Consider the following 15,702-nt stretch of genomic DNA (forward strand, 5'->3'; position numbering starts at 1 on the left):
CCCTGCATCATCTGTGAAATGGTTAAGGTACTAATTTAGAGTAGTCTTTACAAAGATGCAGGTTGTAATCTTTAGAGTTAACTACTATAACATTAATAAGCTAACATGAGAAAAGTGGAAATACTTGGTTAGTCCAAAAAGAAGTCAAGAAAGGAGAAAAATCTCTTAATAAAATTTACCACATTATTAGATTAAGAAAGCGAAACCATATGATCATCTAAATAAATTCAGTAAAAAAGTTCCATGAAATTCAATAACTTTCTTAAACCAGAAAAAGAGTATTTATAAAAAACTTATGGCAAACATCGTACTCAAACAAACCTATGGCACAATGTGAAAAAGCAATTCCTGTCTTTTTATTTGTTTTGAATAGGCTCCACATCCAACATGGGGCTTGAACTCAGCACCCTGAGAGAGATCAACAGTTGCATCACATGCTTTACTGACTGAGCCAGCCAGGTGCCCCTGAAAAAGCAATTTCTTTTTACAAATAATAAAAATATAACAAAGTTTCTAGATAGAACATCAAGGTCAAAGAGAATAAAGGTCAAAGGGAATTTCATTAACAATAAACAAAATACATTCACAAAAAATATAGCTGACATCCTGGCCAAGTGAAAATACTAATCTAACAAATCTTATGTAGGAAATACAAAATCTAATTGAGAATAGTAAAGAAGGGATCCCTGGGTGGCTCAGTGGTTTGGCACCCGCCTTTGGCCCAGGGTGTGATCCTGGAGACCGGGGATCAAGTCCCACATGAGGTTCCCTGTGTGGAGCCTGCTTCTTCCTCTGTGTCTCTGCCTCTCTCTCTGTGTGTCTCTCATGAATAAATAAATAAAACCTTAAAAAAAAAAAAAGAATAGTAAAGAAGACCTAAGTAAATGGAGACACATAATCACGTTCTTGGATAGCAAAGACTTACTTTATAAGGATCTCAATATTACTCCAAATTGATCTACAGATCTAATATAATTCTAATCTAAATCTCAACCTGGAATTTTGACAAGCTGATTCTAAAATTTATATGGAAGGGGTGCCTGGGTGGCTCAGTCAGTTAAGCATCTGCCTTTGGCTCAGGTCATGATCCCAGGGTGCTGGGATCGAGTCCTACGCTGGGCTGTCTACTCAGTGAGGAGTCTGCTTCTCCCTCTCCCACTGCTCCTTCCTGCAGCTTGTGCTCACACTCCCCTCTCACTCTGCTAATTAAAAAAAAAAAATCTAAAAAAAGAAATTTATATGGAAGAGCAGAGAGCCAAGATTAGCCAACACACTCTTGAAGAAAGGGGAGCTTGTCCTTATTATCAAGATTCCTTGTACAGTTGTAACAATGAAGAAAGTGTGATTTGTGCTTAGGTATAGACTAATGAACAGAACTGAAAACTCAGAAACAGACCAGCACATATAGGAAACCTGAGATCTGTCAGAATTATACTGCATGTTAACAGGATAAGGACAAACATTTTAATATATTATTATTCAATAAGAAAAAGTTTACATAGAGCCTTATCTCACTCCATTGCAGACAAGTCAGTTCTAAGGGATCAAAGACTTAAAGGGGGAAGATGAAAACCATTACAAGAAAATAGTAAAATTATCTTTTTGGGGCACCTGGCTGATTCAGTCAGGATGCATGACTCTTGATCTCGGGGTTGTGAGTTTGAGCCCCAAGTTGGGTGAAGAGATTATCTAAAAATAAAATCTTTAAAATGTATGTGGGTATATGTATGTATATATGTGTGTGTGTGTGTGTATGTATATATATATTTTAAGTTTATTTATTTAAGCAATCTCTATACCTAATGTGGGGCTCAAACTCATGACCCTGAGATCAAGCGTTGCATGTTCCACTGACTGAACCATCTGGGCACCTCAAGAAAACAGTAAAATACCTTTTTAACTTTTGTAGAAGGATGGCTTTCTTAAGGTACAAAAAAGTACAAATCATAGAAGAGAAAGATTGATAAATTTACATTAAAATTAAGAATATCTACTTACTTAGAAGATACCATAAAAAAAGTGAAAAGACCAGTCACAAACTGGAAGAAGATATTTACCATATATAAAACTGACAAAAGTTCCAGAATCCAGATATATCAAGATCACTTATGAGGCAATAAGAAAAAGGCAGACAACTTAATAGAAAAATGGGAAAAAAACATGAACAGGAACTTAGAGGAAGAAACCATGAATGACTAATATGTGAAAAGATGCTCAGTGTCATTAGTAACAATGAAATGCAAATTATAATCACTGTTTCATATTTGTAGACTGAAAATAAACTAATGTACTATGTGTAAGTAAAGATGTAGAACACTGCTGAAGAAATAATAAATTGGTATAATCACTTTGGAAAACAATTTGTAAATCGTTTCCATACCCTATGAACCAAGCATTTCCACAGCCAGTATATATCTTTAAAAGCACTCTTGTATATATGTACACCACGAGACATGGTCAAAAATGTTCATAATAATCCACAGCCTAAAAAAAAAAAAAAAAAAAAAAAAATAGGGCAGCCCCGGTGGTGCAACGGTTTAGCGCGCCCTGCAGCCCAGGGCGTGATCCCGGAGACCCTGGATCGAGTCCCATGTTGGGCTCTCTGCATGGAGCCTGCTTCTCCCTCTGCCTGTGTCTCTGCCTTTCTCTCTCTCTCTCTCTAAGAATAAATAAATAAAATCTTAAAAAAATAATAATAATCCACAGCTTACTTCATACTTACAGTGTAAGACTAAATAGTTTCAATCTAAGATCAGGAATGAGACAAAAGCAAGGGTGCCCCATTTTTGCCACTTGTATTCAACATTATACTGAATTCAGGGCCATTAGGCAAAAAACAAAAATAAATCTAGATTGTAAACAATCTCTATTTTCAGATGAAATTATCGTTATATAAGAAGTCCTAAGGAATCCCTCCCTCTAAAATTTAGCCATATTGTAGCATATAATATCAACATATAAAAATATATTTCTATACACTAACAATAAACAATCTGAAAATGAGGTTAAGAAAATCGTTCCATTTACAACAGCATTAAGAATAATAAAATACTTAGGAATAAATTTAACAAAAGATATAAAGTATTTATATACTGAGAACTATAAACTACTATGGAAAGTTTTAAAAGCCTCAGTAAATAGAAAGATATTCCATGTTAATGGATTGGAAGACTTTTTTTTAGTAAGATGGCAATACTCCCCAAATCAAATTACAGATTTAACATGATTCCTATCAAAATAAAATCTCACCTGCTTTTTTTTCCCCCAGAAATTGACAATGTGATCCTAAATCTCATGGAAATATAAGATCAAAGTACATACTTTAGAACTTCTTTAGTGAGAACCTGAGAGCCGGCCATAAACTTATTTTATTGGTATTTTTATTTAAGAACAAAGTTGGAAGACTCATACTTCCCAATTTCAAAACTTACTTCAAAGTTATAGTAATAATTATGACTGTGTGGTACTGGTTTAAGTATACACACGTGTATCAGTGTGAAGGAATAGAATTGAGAGTTTGGAAATGAATTCTTACATTTATGGTCAATTGATTTTTGACAATAGTACCAAGAACCATTTAATGGGGAAGGAACAGTCTCTGTAACAAATGATACTGGGACAACTGGATATCCAAATATAAAAGATATAAAAGTAGACCCACATACCTCACACCATACATAAAAATTAACTCACAGACATAAATGTAACAGCTAAATTTATAAAGCTCTTAGAGGGATCCCTGGGTGGCGCAGCGGTTTAGTGCCTGACTTTGGCCCAGGGCGCGATCCTGGAGACCCAGGATCAAATCCCACGTCGGGCTCCTGGTGCATGGAGCCTGCTTCTCCCTCCGCCTGTGTCTCTGCCTCTCTCTCTCTCTCTCTCTCTCTGTGTGTGTGACTATCATAAATAAATAAAAATTAAAAAAAAAAAAAATAAAGCTCTTAGAAGCAAATAGAAGTAAATCTTCAAGACCCTGGATTAGGCAACAGTTTCTTAGACCTGACACCAAAATTACAAGCAACCGAAGAAAAAAATAGTTGGATTTCACTAAAATTAAACTTTCATGTTTCAAAGAATACCTAATAGCCAAAAGTTGAGAAAAGTGACAAATGGATAAGGAAAATACAGTATATCCATACAATGGAATTTTATTCAGCAATTAGAAGGAATGAAATGCTAATTTATATTACAACATGGATAAACCTCAAAAATATGCAAAATAAGAGAAGCCAAACACAAAAGACCACATATATTGCATGATTCCATTTATATAAATGTCTAGAATAGGAAAATCCATAAAGAAAGCAGATTAGTGGTAGGGAGGGGGAGAGAGAAGTAGGGAATGATGACTCCATGGGTACAAGGTTTTCTTTTGGTGTGATAAATATATTCTAAAATTAGGTAGTGATGATGGTTGCACAACTCTCTGAATAGGCTAAAAACCACTGAATTGTATACTTTAAAGGGGTGGTGAATTTTATGGTATATAAACTATATCACAATTCTATTAAAAATGAATTGTTCACAACTGAAACTGGAAACCATTTAAACGCTCACCAGTGGAGTAGAGAAGCAACAGTATATTCATACAGTGGAATGCTATTTATCAATGAAAAGAATGAACTATAGATACAGGTATTAAAATGGGTGAAGCTCAAACACAAGGTTAAATTAAAAGACAAGCCTTAGGGCGCCTGGGTGTCTCAGTCGGTTGAGTATCAGACTCTTGATCTCAGCTCCGGTCTTGATCTCAGGGTTGTGCACCTACAACACTGATTTCAGGGTAGTGAGTGTGGAGCCTACTTTAAAAAAAAAAAAAAAAAAAAGGCAAGCCTCCAAAAAATACCTACCCTGTGCTTCTGTTAGTATAAAATTCAAACACAGGCAAAACAAAACATTATATTCCTTACGGTTACACATCTCCGTGGCACAAGTATAAAGAAAAACAAAAGTAAAATTAACAAACTTTAGTATAATGCTTACTGCTATGGCAGAAAGAAGGTAATACCACTGGACTTCAAAGATGGTTAACATTCTATTTGTAAACAAGGTGGTACATGAGCATTCTTTTTATTTTTCTTTCTTCTGTCTACTCTTTGCATGTATATAAAGATTAATAAGCAGAATGAGAGCAAAATAACAAGAGTTAATGCCAGCTCTCAGGTTCTCACTAAGGAAGTTCTAAAGGATGTACTCAGGGGGTGTGGTCAGTAGAGCTTGTGACTTTTGATCTTGGAGTTGTGAGTTCAAGCCCCACGGGGTGTAGGGGAAAACAAACAAACAAACAAAACCCTAAAAAAACACAAAACAAAACAAAAACTAAATAAAGGATGTACTCAGCAAGGAAAAGAATGATTGAAGAAGGAAAATCTGAGACATAAGAAGGAAAGAGCCAAGAGTGAGCAAAGAAAATGATAAACAGGGGATCCCTGGGTGGCTCAGGGCGTGATCCTGGAGTCCTGGGATGGGGTCCCACATCAGGCTCCCTGCATGGAGCCTGCTTCTTTCTCTGCCTGTGTCTCTGCCTCTCTCTGTGTGTCTCTTTCATGAATAAATAAAATCTTAAAAAAAAGAAAAAGAAAATGATAAACATAAGCCTAAATAAATATGTGTGTAAATAACGATTACTGTAATTATATAAGAATCATTATTTGGGGGGGTTTAACCATACGAAATCAATCAGATAAATCATATCTTAAGGTCCTTGTGTCATCTAGGAGAAAGGTAAAGATGTTAAATAATTTAACATTAAAATTTTAAGGATTGAAAGAACAGTAGTGCAGTGTGTAACTCCTGTGGCAGTTATGACTAGTTGTCTCTAATGTTTGTTTCTCACTATCCCTCAGAAAAAGCACCTCTGAGTTTCTTTTTTTCATGTCAAATAGCACCTTTATTCAGGTAAAGTAAAAAACACAGAAATTTCTTAGGCAACAGTGTGAATTTTCCAGGACAAAGTACTGTCAGATGGAAAACTCGCAAGGTATGTACAGTATCAGAACCCTGCAACAAGCTACACTAGGAACAGGATTAGAAAGAATAAGGACCACTGTGGTGAGTATTATGTCATGGCTCTGTAATGTGCACACACTGCTCAGTGCAGCATAGGATTTGGAAAACAACTGGTCTATGGGGACCTCTGAGTTTTAAAAAGCTGGGTACACAGCAGCCTGGACCCAAGCATTCCCTTGGCTACCCTTGCAACGAGCAATAAAGTGGGTAGAAGCAGCAGTATGTGGGGCTGAGCTGCCTTTTCATGCTCCTTGTTTCTTTGGTGGCTGGAATGCACTTGGGATTTCTGGAATCCAGCAGCCACTTTGAATAATAAAAAGTTTTCTTTAAAAAGATTTTATTTATTTATTTGAGAAAGAGAGCCTGTGAGCACAAGCTGGGGGAGGAGCAAAGGGAGAGGGAAAAGCAGACTCCATGCTGAGTGTGGAGCCCGACACAGGGCTCAATCCAAGGACCCTGAGATCATGACCTGACCTGAAATAAGAGTTGGGTGTTCAACTGACTGAGCCACACAGGCGCCCAGGATGATAAGATTCTGTGAATGAAAGACAATTATGACATCAAACCTCAAGAAAAAGCAAGCCTGGGGCTTTAGTGTTACTATCTCAGACATTCTTGAACTTGAGAGAAACAATCTTGTTCAAACCACTTTTTCTTTCTTTTTAAGTGTTATTTGTAGGCAAACTTTAAAAAAAAATTTTTTTTTTTTTAAATTTTATTTATTCATTCATGAGAGACACAGAGAGGAGAAAGGCAGAGACACAGACAGAGGAAGAGGCAGGCTCCATGCAGGGAGCCCGACATGAGACCCGATCCCGGGACTCCAGGATCACACCCTGGGCCGAAGGCAGGCGCTAAACCGCTGAGCCACCCACGGATCCCCTGTAGGCAAACTTAATACCAATGAGTACAGCCCCAATACTAGAGGGGCGTGTTAATCCAAAAGAAGGCAAGAGAGGAAAAAAAAAACCCCCTCAAAGTAGGACAGATACCACAAAATAACATGGTAGGAACAATCCAAGTATATAGAAATCCCACTGTAAATGGACATTGTCTACTTCTGAAGAAAAAACATTGGACAAAACTCAAAATCCAGACACATGCTGATTATAGGAGACATTATAAGGACAGTGAAAGGTTGAAAGTAAATGCATGGAGAGAGGTGGTTAAACCAAAGGAAAGTTTATAGCAATACTCATAACACATAAGACTCTTTTTTTTTCCCCACATAAGTCTCCCCCCCCCCCCCCCCCCATAAGTCTTAAAGCAAAACACGATATACTCAGAAAAATAGAGTGGATTATTATGCGTCCATCAAGAATATCACAGTTGTAAACTCTGCTTCCCGTGACAGGTCCCCTCAAATACTCCTTGGAATTCTCTGTCCCCACGTGGGCACTAATTCAGTTCCTTCTCTCACTCCCCTAGACCGCCACCCTAACAGGTGTCTCCTTTTCTCTCCTGCATAATGAATTTCCCCTTCCCTACAAGGTCATTCTCAACAACATATAAACATGCTTATACCACTCCGTTTAAAAACAAAAGGAACAAAAAACCCCAACCCTCTTTTGACCCTATATCCTTTCATTTCTCTGTTCCTCGTACAGAAAAAGTCATCAATACAATTATCTATACTTGCTGTCTCCAATTACTAGTGTTTTCCCTTAATCCTTCTCTAGTCGGGCTGCACCTGCCCCCACCACCCCTCCTTCCATCAGAACAGGCCCCTTCTTCAAGGTCTCCAACGACCTTACATTTCTAGGTTTGCTGTGCCCAGCAGCAGCAACAGCATCTGACAAAGCAGTCTCTTTTCCTGAAAACTACTCAGTTGCTGTTCAATTGCCTTCTCTCCCATCTCACTGGTCATTCCTCCTTTCTCACCATTCAGTGTTTGTGTCTCTACTCCTGAGGCTTTGCCATCTCATTTTAAAAAAAAAGATTTAAGTAAGTAAGTAAGTAAATAAATAAGTAAATAAATAAATAAATATTTATTCATTTCTGAACTTAAATGTCTACTCTGAGGACTGCCAGTATAATTTTCAAGCCTGGGCTTTCCCCAGCTCCTGCTTTTAGCTGCCTGCTTGACATCTCCACTCTGATGCCTGATAATGTGCATCACATTTAACATAGTGGACTCTGAACTCTTTTTTTTTTTTTTTTTAAGATTTTTAATTTATTTATGACAGACACAGAGAGAGAAAGAGGCAGGGACACAGGCAGAGGAAGAAGCAGGCTCCATGCAGGGAGCCCGACATGGGACTCGATCCCGGGTCTCCAGGATCACACCCCGGGCTAAAGGCGGCGCTAAACCGCTGAGCCACCAGGGCTGCCTGGACTCTGAACTCTTAACTTTTCTTGATATTAAACGGGTCTTCCTTATCCCAGTAGTGATTCCATCCTTTTGTCACACAGATTACAAACTGGTTTTGACTCCTTTCACTCCTATTCCATACGCAATCTGTTAGGATATTCTGCTTTACCTTCCACATGTATCCAGAACTGCCACCTCTCTCAGAAGTGCTCTATGGCCATCACCACCTTGTCTTACCCAGATTATGGTTACATTATCCTAATTCTCCCATCTTGCACTTGTACCCCTCACCCCACTCTCTTTTGAACAGAGAAACCAGATTCATCCATTAAAAAAGAATGCCAAGTTGCAGCACTCAAGACTCTCCAATGAGTTCTCCTCTGAGTAAAAGCCAAGCCTTTTATACCACCTCTGAGGCCCTCTTATGTGGGGCACCATCACCCTGACTCCCTCTCCCAAGTCCCGCTTGCTGTTACAGCCCTGCTGGCCACTTCCCAGGACTGAAGCCTGTCAGGCATCTGCCCACCCCAGGAACGCTCAGTCCCTGCCGCGGCCTCTGCCCGGCTGGCCTCTAGGGATCTCTGCTGTTCTCTCTCTCCCGTCAGGTTTCCACGTCAGGTGTCCTTGCCCGACCATGCCCCTGACCATGTTGTATAGGGCAGCGACACTGCCCCCGCCCCTGTGGCACTCACTGTCCTGCTTTCTGTGTCTTTTTTTTCTGTTGCACGTCTAAACATCTTACACAGTATTTGCTTATTTGGTTATTTTCTGTCTCTCCCCATGAGAATATAAGCTCCACATGGGCAGGGCTTTGTTTTGTTCACTGCCTTCTCCCCAGAAACCAGACAAGTACCTGGTAGGTGGCAGGTACCCAGGAAATATTCCTTGAGAGAATATTCCTGAGAGAAGATCAGGACCGGCAGTGGGGTGAGGAGAGTGCTTTCTTCCTACTGTTCTACAGTGTTCTCACGCTCCCGCAATTAGGAGATATGTGAGACAGTAAAATTAGACACAAAATTGTCATTATGGCAAATACTATTTATGATGCAAATCCAAGAGAACAGAATTATACAAGGTTGCTGCACATGAGATTAATGTACACATCTCAAAATAATCAGAATCGGCAAAACAGAAAAATGACTGATTTTACTATCAAAAAACCCCACCCCCAAACCTAGATGATACCAAGAAATAAACCTAATAAAAATATGTAAAACCTTCATGGGGCAATTCAGCAAACTTATAGAAGGATATAAAAGGAGAACTGAATAAATGGAGACATAAGCTTTATTCATAGTTAAGACGACTCAATATTTTACAGATATCAAGTTTTCCCAAATTAATTTATAAATTCTATTTCATGCTCCAGCAAAATTTACTAATTCCAGGATGAGTATTAGAATAATGAAGAAAGGGGGATCCTTGGGTGGCGCAGCGGTTTGGCGCCTGTCTTTGGCCCAGGGCGTGATCCTGGAGACCTGGGATCGAATCCCACGTCGGGCTCCCGGTGCATGTAGCCTGCCTCTCCCTCTGCCTATGTCTCTGCCTCTCTCTCTCCCTGTGTGACTATCATAAATAAATAAATTTTTAAAAAAATTTAGAATAATGAAGAAAGGGATCCCTGGATGGCTCAGCGGTTCAGCACCTGCCTTTGGCCCAGGGTGTGATCTGGAGTCCTGGGATCGAGTCCCACATCAGGCTCCCGGCATGGGGCCTGCTTTTCTCTCTGCCTCTTTCTCTGTGTCCTTCATGAATAAATAAATAAAATCTTAAAAAAAAAAAAAAAGAATAATGAAGAAGTTGTATGTGAACTTCTAATCTGAATACAATAAGGAAGAGGGATTTACCCTACCAGATACTAAGGAATGTTAACAAGTTATGGCAGTTAACACCTGTATTAATGCAGAAACAGACAAAATAGCAGAACAGAAGAGAGCCCAGAAACATCCCTTTGTATGTAAAATCTGGCAGAGGTTGTTATGACTGACTGGTATCACTAATCAGTGAAGGAAGTAATGATTTCAGTAACTGGTGTTTCCATATGAAAAAAACAAAATGAAATTGTAGAATGCACAGATATGAATTGAAGATGGATTAAACACCTAAATATGAAAGAATGAAACCCAAATTTTGAAACTACAAAAAAATTTCTATGCCGTTGGAACACAAATGGGGTTTTTAAGAATCAAAGGTGCATTCAGTACAAGAAGATATAACAGTTCTAAACATTTATACACCTAATCACCACCAAAATACATGAAAGCAGAAAGTGACAGAAGTGAAGGGAGAGATTGACAGTTCTACGGTAATAGTTGGAGACTTCAATGTCCCACTCACAATAACAGAACAAGACAGAAGATAAGTAAGGAAACACAACATTTAAACAACACAGTAGACCAACTAGATCTAACATGCTTGCTTATATAGAACACCTCACCCAATAACAACAGGATACACATTCTTCTCAAGTATACATGGGATGTTTTCCAGGACTGACCATATGGTTAGACCACAAATTAAGTCTTTTTTTTCTAAGGTTTTTTTAAAGGTGAGCTCTAGGCCCACCATGGGGCCTGAAAACACAACCCCAAGATTGAGTTGCATGCTCCACCAACTGAGCCAGGTAGGTGCCTCCACAAATGAAGTCTTAGTAGATTTTTAAAAAGATATATATCATACAAAGTCTCTTCTCTGAACACAGCAGGATGAAGTTAGAAGTCAATTTAACAAAAGGAAAACTGGAAAATTCACAAAGTTGTGTAAATTAAGCAATACATTTTATTTGTTTTTAGAGAGAGAGAAGGGAGGGAAAGAGGGAGAGAGACAAAGTCTTAAGCAGGCTTCACGCCCAGTGTGGAGTCCAACGCGGGGCTCAATCTCACAACCATGAGATCATGACCTGAGCCAAAATCAAGAGTCGGATGCTTAACCTACTGAGCCACCCAGGTGCTCCCCCCGCCTTTTTTTTTTTTTTTTTTAAGAAATAGAGGGGAAATTAGAAAATAGTGAGAGATAAATGAAAAAAAAAAAAACATACCCACACTTACAAAACACAACAGAAGTGATGCTAAGGGGAAAATTTATGGCTACAAACAAATTAAAAACTTAGAAAAAGACTGTAAGAATACTAGAACAGTTACACTAACAAATTGGATAATCTGGATGAAATGAACAAATTCCTAGAAACACAAAACCTGCCAAGACTAAATCATGAAAAAATAGAAAATCAGAATAGACCTTTATCTAGTAGGGAGACTAAATCAGTACTCAAAATCTCCAATAAAGAAAAGTCCTAGACCTGATGGCTTCATTGGTGAATTCTACCAAAGATTTATTTTTTAAAAAATATTTTATTTCAGAGAGATAATGCATGCATCCATGGAGGTGGGGAGGGGAGGCAGAGGGAGTAGCGGACTCCCCACTGAGCAGGGAGCCCGATGTGGGACTCGATCCTAGGACCTTGGGATCATGACCTGAGCCGAAGGCAGACGCTCAACCAACTGAGCCACCCAGGCACCCTCTACCAAAGATTTAAAGAACTATTACCAATCCTCAAACTTTTCCAAAAATTGAAGAGGAGTAAGTACTTCTAACTCATTGTTCGAAGCTCCATTACCCTGACACCAAAGCCAGACAAAGACATGACAAGAAAAGAAAGAAAGAAAATAAATAAATAAATAAATAAATAAATAAATAAATAAATAAATAAATAAAATAAAAAGAAAAGAAAGCTACAGATCAATATTCCTTATGAAAGTCAATGCAAAAGTCCTCAAGAAAATACTAGCAAATACAATTCAGTGGCATGTTAAAAGGGTTACATATCATGATCAACTAGGATTTATTTCTAGAATGCAAGAATAATTCAACATGAACATCAGTGTGCTACTATGCCACATCAACAGAATGAAGGAAAACAACTGAGGCAGAAAAAGCACTTGACAAAATCCAATGCCTTTTCATGAGAAAAACAGTCAACAAACTGGGAATAGAGGGAAACTACAACAGAATAGAAGCCATCTATGAAAAACTCACAGTGATCATCATATTAAAAGGTGAAAGTCTGAAAGTGTTTCCTCTGAGCCCAGCGATAAGGCAAGGATGCCCACTATTACCACATCTACTCAACAGTACTAGATGTTTTAGAGCAGTTAGGCAAGAAAAAGAAAAGACATCCAAATTATAAAGGAAGAAGTAAAATTAGCTGTTTGTAGATATGATAGTTTATGTAGAGACCCCCAAAGATTACACTTGCATGCACACACAGAATCAGAACCATTACATGAATTCACCAAAGCAGCAGGATACAAAACTAACAAAATGAGTTGCATTTCTATATCCTAACAATGAATAAGGTGAAGGGGAAATTATAAAACAATCTCTTTACAATAGTATCAAATAGTATAAAATATTTAAGAATTAACTAATCAAAGAGGTTGTACAATGGAAGCTACAAAACTGCTGAAAGAAATTAAAGACGACATAATAAACAGAAGCACATCTCTTGTTCCTGAAGATTTAATATTGTTAAAATGTCAATACAACCCAAAGCCATCTACAGATTCAAAACAGTCCCTCTCAAAAATCCCAACAGTTTTTCTTTTTTTTTTCAGGAATAAAAAAACCCATACTAAAATTCATATGCAATCTCAGGGAATCCCAAATATGCAAAACAATCTTGAAAAAGAACAAAACAGGAGGACTCTTACTTCTGGATTTCAAAACCTACTACAAAGCCACAGAAATCAAAACAGTGTGGTGTTGGCATAAAGACAGACATATAGATCAATGGAATAGACAGCCCTGAAATAAACCCTTGCGTATATAGTCCATGATTTTTGACAAGGACACCAAGTCAAATGAGGGAAAGGATGGTCCTTTCAACAGATGGTGCTGCAAAAACTGGGTATCCATATGCAAAAGTTAGACCCTTATCTAATGTCATACACAAAAATTAACTCAAAATGGATCAAGGACCTAAATGTAAGTAAGGCCTTTTTACAACAGTAAAACTCTGAGAAGAAAAAAACATCACAGAAGTTTCAGGACATGACATGCAACGATTCCTTGCCTATGACATGAAAGGCACAGGTAACAAAAGAAAAAACAGACAAACTAGACTTCATGAAAATTTAAAATTTTGTGCATTAAGTCCTTATTCACAGAGTAAAAAGATAACCCACAGAATGGGAGAAAATATTGGCAAATCATATATCTGGGTAAGGAATGAATATTTAGACTATATAGATATCACCTAAGACTCTAACAAAAAAGCAGGGATGCCTGGGTGGCTCACGGTGGTCGAGCGTCTGCCTTCGGCTCAGGTTGTGATTTCTGGGATCAATCCCACACTGGGCTCCCGTTGAGGAGCCTGCTTATCCCTCACCCATGTCTCTGCTTTTCTCTCCGTATCTCTCATGAATAAATAAATAAAATCCAAAAAAAAAAAAAAAAAAAGACTAACAAAAAAGCAAACAACCTGACTTAAAAATGGGCAAAGGACCTCCATAGACCTTTCTCCAAAGAAGACCTATGAATGGCCAACAAGCACATGAAGAAATGCTCAAAATCACTATTCATTAGGGAAATGCAAGTCAAAACTATAAGATACCACCTCACACCCACTAAGATGGATACTCTGAAAAAAATAGGGAACAAGTATAGCAAGGATGTGTAGAAATTGGAACCTTTGAGCTCTGCTGGTGGGAATGTAAAATGATACAGTGACTGTGAAACAGTGTGGGGATTCCTCAACAAACAAAAAATAGAATTACCATACAATCCTGCAATTGCATTTCTGGATATGTATCCAAAAGGACCAAAAGGCAAGGACTTGAAGAAGTATTTGTACACCCATGTTCATAGCAGCATTACTCACAGCAGCTGAGATGTGGAAGGAATCCAAATGTCTAGTGACAAATGAAAGGATAAGCAAAATGTGTACACATACAATGTAGTATTGTTCAGTTATAAAAAGGAATGATGTTCTGAGATCTACTGTAACATGGAAGAACTTGGAGGACATTAATGCCTAGTGAAATAAACCAATCACAAGAAGACAAATGCTCTGTGATTCCACTTTTATGAAGTACTTGGAGTAACTGGAACATAAGGACAGTAAATAATGGGTATCTGGGGGTGGGGGATAGGGAGAATGAGGGGTTATCAGGGTATGTGTGTGTGTGTGTGTGTGTGTGTGTGTGTGTGTGTGTGTGTGTTTTAGTAGGCACTGCTCCCAGTCTGGAACCCAATGCAGGGCTTGAACCCACCACTCTGGGATCAAGACCTGAGCAGAGATAAAGAGTCAGATGCTCAACTGACTGAGCCATCCAGGCACCCCCCTAAGGGTTTACTGTTTCATGGGTAGAGTTTCAAGCTAAAAGGAGTTATGGGGATGGATGGTGGTGACAATGCTACAGTATAAGTATTTAATACCACTGAACTGTATGTACATTTAAAAACAGTTCAGATGAGGGCGCCTGGGTGGTTCAGCTGGTTAAGCATCTGCCTTCGGCTCAGGTCATGATCCCGGGGTCCTGGGATCCAGCCCCTGTGTCAGGCTGCCTGTTTAGCACAGAGTGTGCTTATCTCTCTCCCTCTGCCGCTCCCCCTCACCGCATGTGCTCTCTCTTGCTAAATAAATAAAATCTTTAAAAAATTATAAAAACAGTTAAGATGGTAAGCGTTACATTTTGCCACAACAAAAAATTTTAAAAAATCAATCAAGGGTGCAGAAGATTGATAAGAACCTATCAAATTTGCCCTCTCCTTTCTGCCGCCATCCTGGTTGCATGTGGTTGACTGTGATCACCATGTCTTCTCACAAGACTTTCAGAATCAAGCGATTCCTGGCCAAGAAACAAAAGCAGAATTGTCGTATTCCCCAGTGGATTCGGATGAAAACTGGTAATAAAATCAGGTACAACTCCAAGAGGAGGTACTGGAGAAGAACCAAGCTAGGTCTATGAGGAAGCATCGCACATCATGAAATAGCAAACATAATTGGCACACATATTTAAGCCGCAGGGAGATCACATGTTCCTATCCTATCAATATGGAAACATCCTTCCTACCTGGCCAATAGACATGTCTTATCAAGGGAATGATTTTCTCTGTTACTATGCCCCTATACCAGTAGGTTGGTTCAGTAATAAATGTGAGACCTTTCAGCTGAGCTGCTGTTGTGTCCTGGTTTGTGAAGTAATGAATTCCCCCTCCTGTCAGATCTCACATAGCACTGTCTGATAGAACTTTCTGCAGTGATAGAAATGGCCCTTGACAACGAAGTATTTAAAGTGTGGCTAGGGGATGCCTGTGTGGCTCTGTCTGCTAAGCGTCTGCCTTTGGCTCAGGTCTTGATGGGGAGTCAGCAAGTCTCCCCC

The 15,702-nt window shown here is 38.7% G+C and overlaps 2 protein-coding genes and 1 long non-coding RNA gene across 14 annotated transcripts in view; 2 read left to right on the forward strand and 1 right to left on the reverse strand.

Moving 5' to 3' along the window:
• LOC112928193 (uncharacterized) overlaps positions 1 to 15,702 on the forward strand; it is a 152,177-nt gene that overhangs the window by 58,199 nt on the left and 78,276 nt on the right. The window lies entirely within an intron of this gene.
• The window catches only part of DLGAP4 (DLG associated protein 4), a 193,415-nt gene that overhangs the window by 10,313 nt on the left and 167,400 nt on the right, over positions 1 to 15,702 (reverse strand). The window lies entirely within an intron of this gene.
• Positions 12,921 to 15,360, forward strand: LOC140595364 (large ribosomal subunit protein eL39-like). Its single transcript, XM_072735996.1, has one exon. The coding sequence runs from the start codon at positions 15,112 to 15,114 to the stop codon at positions 15,286 to 15,288; it is 177 nt and encodes a 58-aa protein (XP_072592097.1). The 5' UTR covers positions 12,921 to 15,111; the 3' UTR covers positions 15,289 to 15,360.

Source organism: Vulpes vulpes, chromosome 14 (assembly GCF_048418805.1).
Source record: "Vulpes vulpes isolate BD-2025 chromosome 14, VulVul3, whole genome shotgun sequence".
NCBI classification, from domain to species: Eukaryota; Metazoa; Chordata; class Mammalia; order Carnivora; family Canidae; genus Vulpes; species Vulpes vulpes.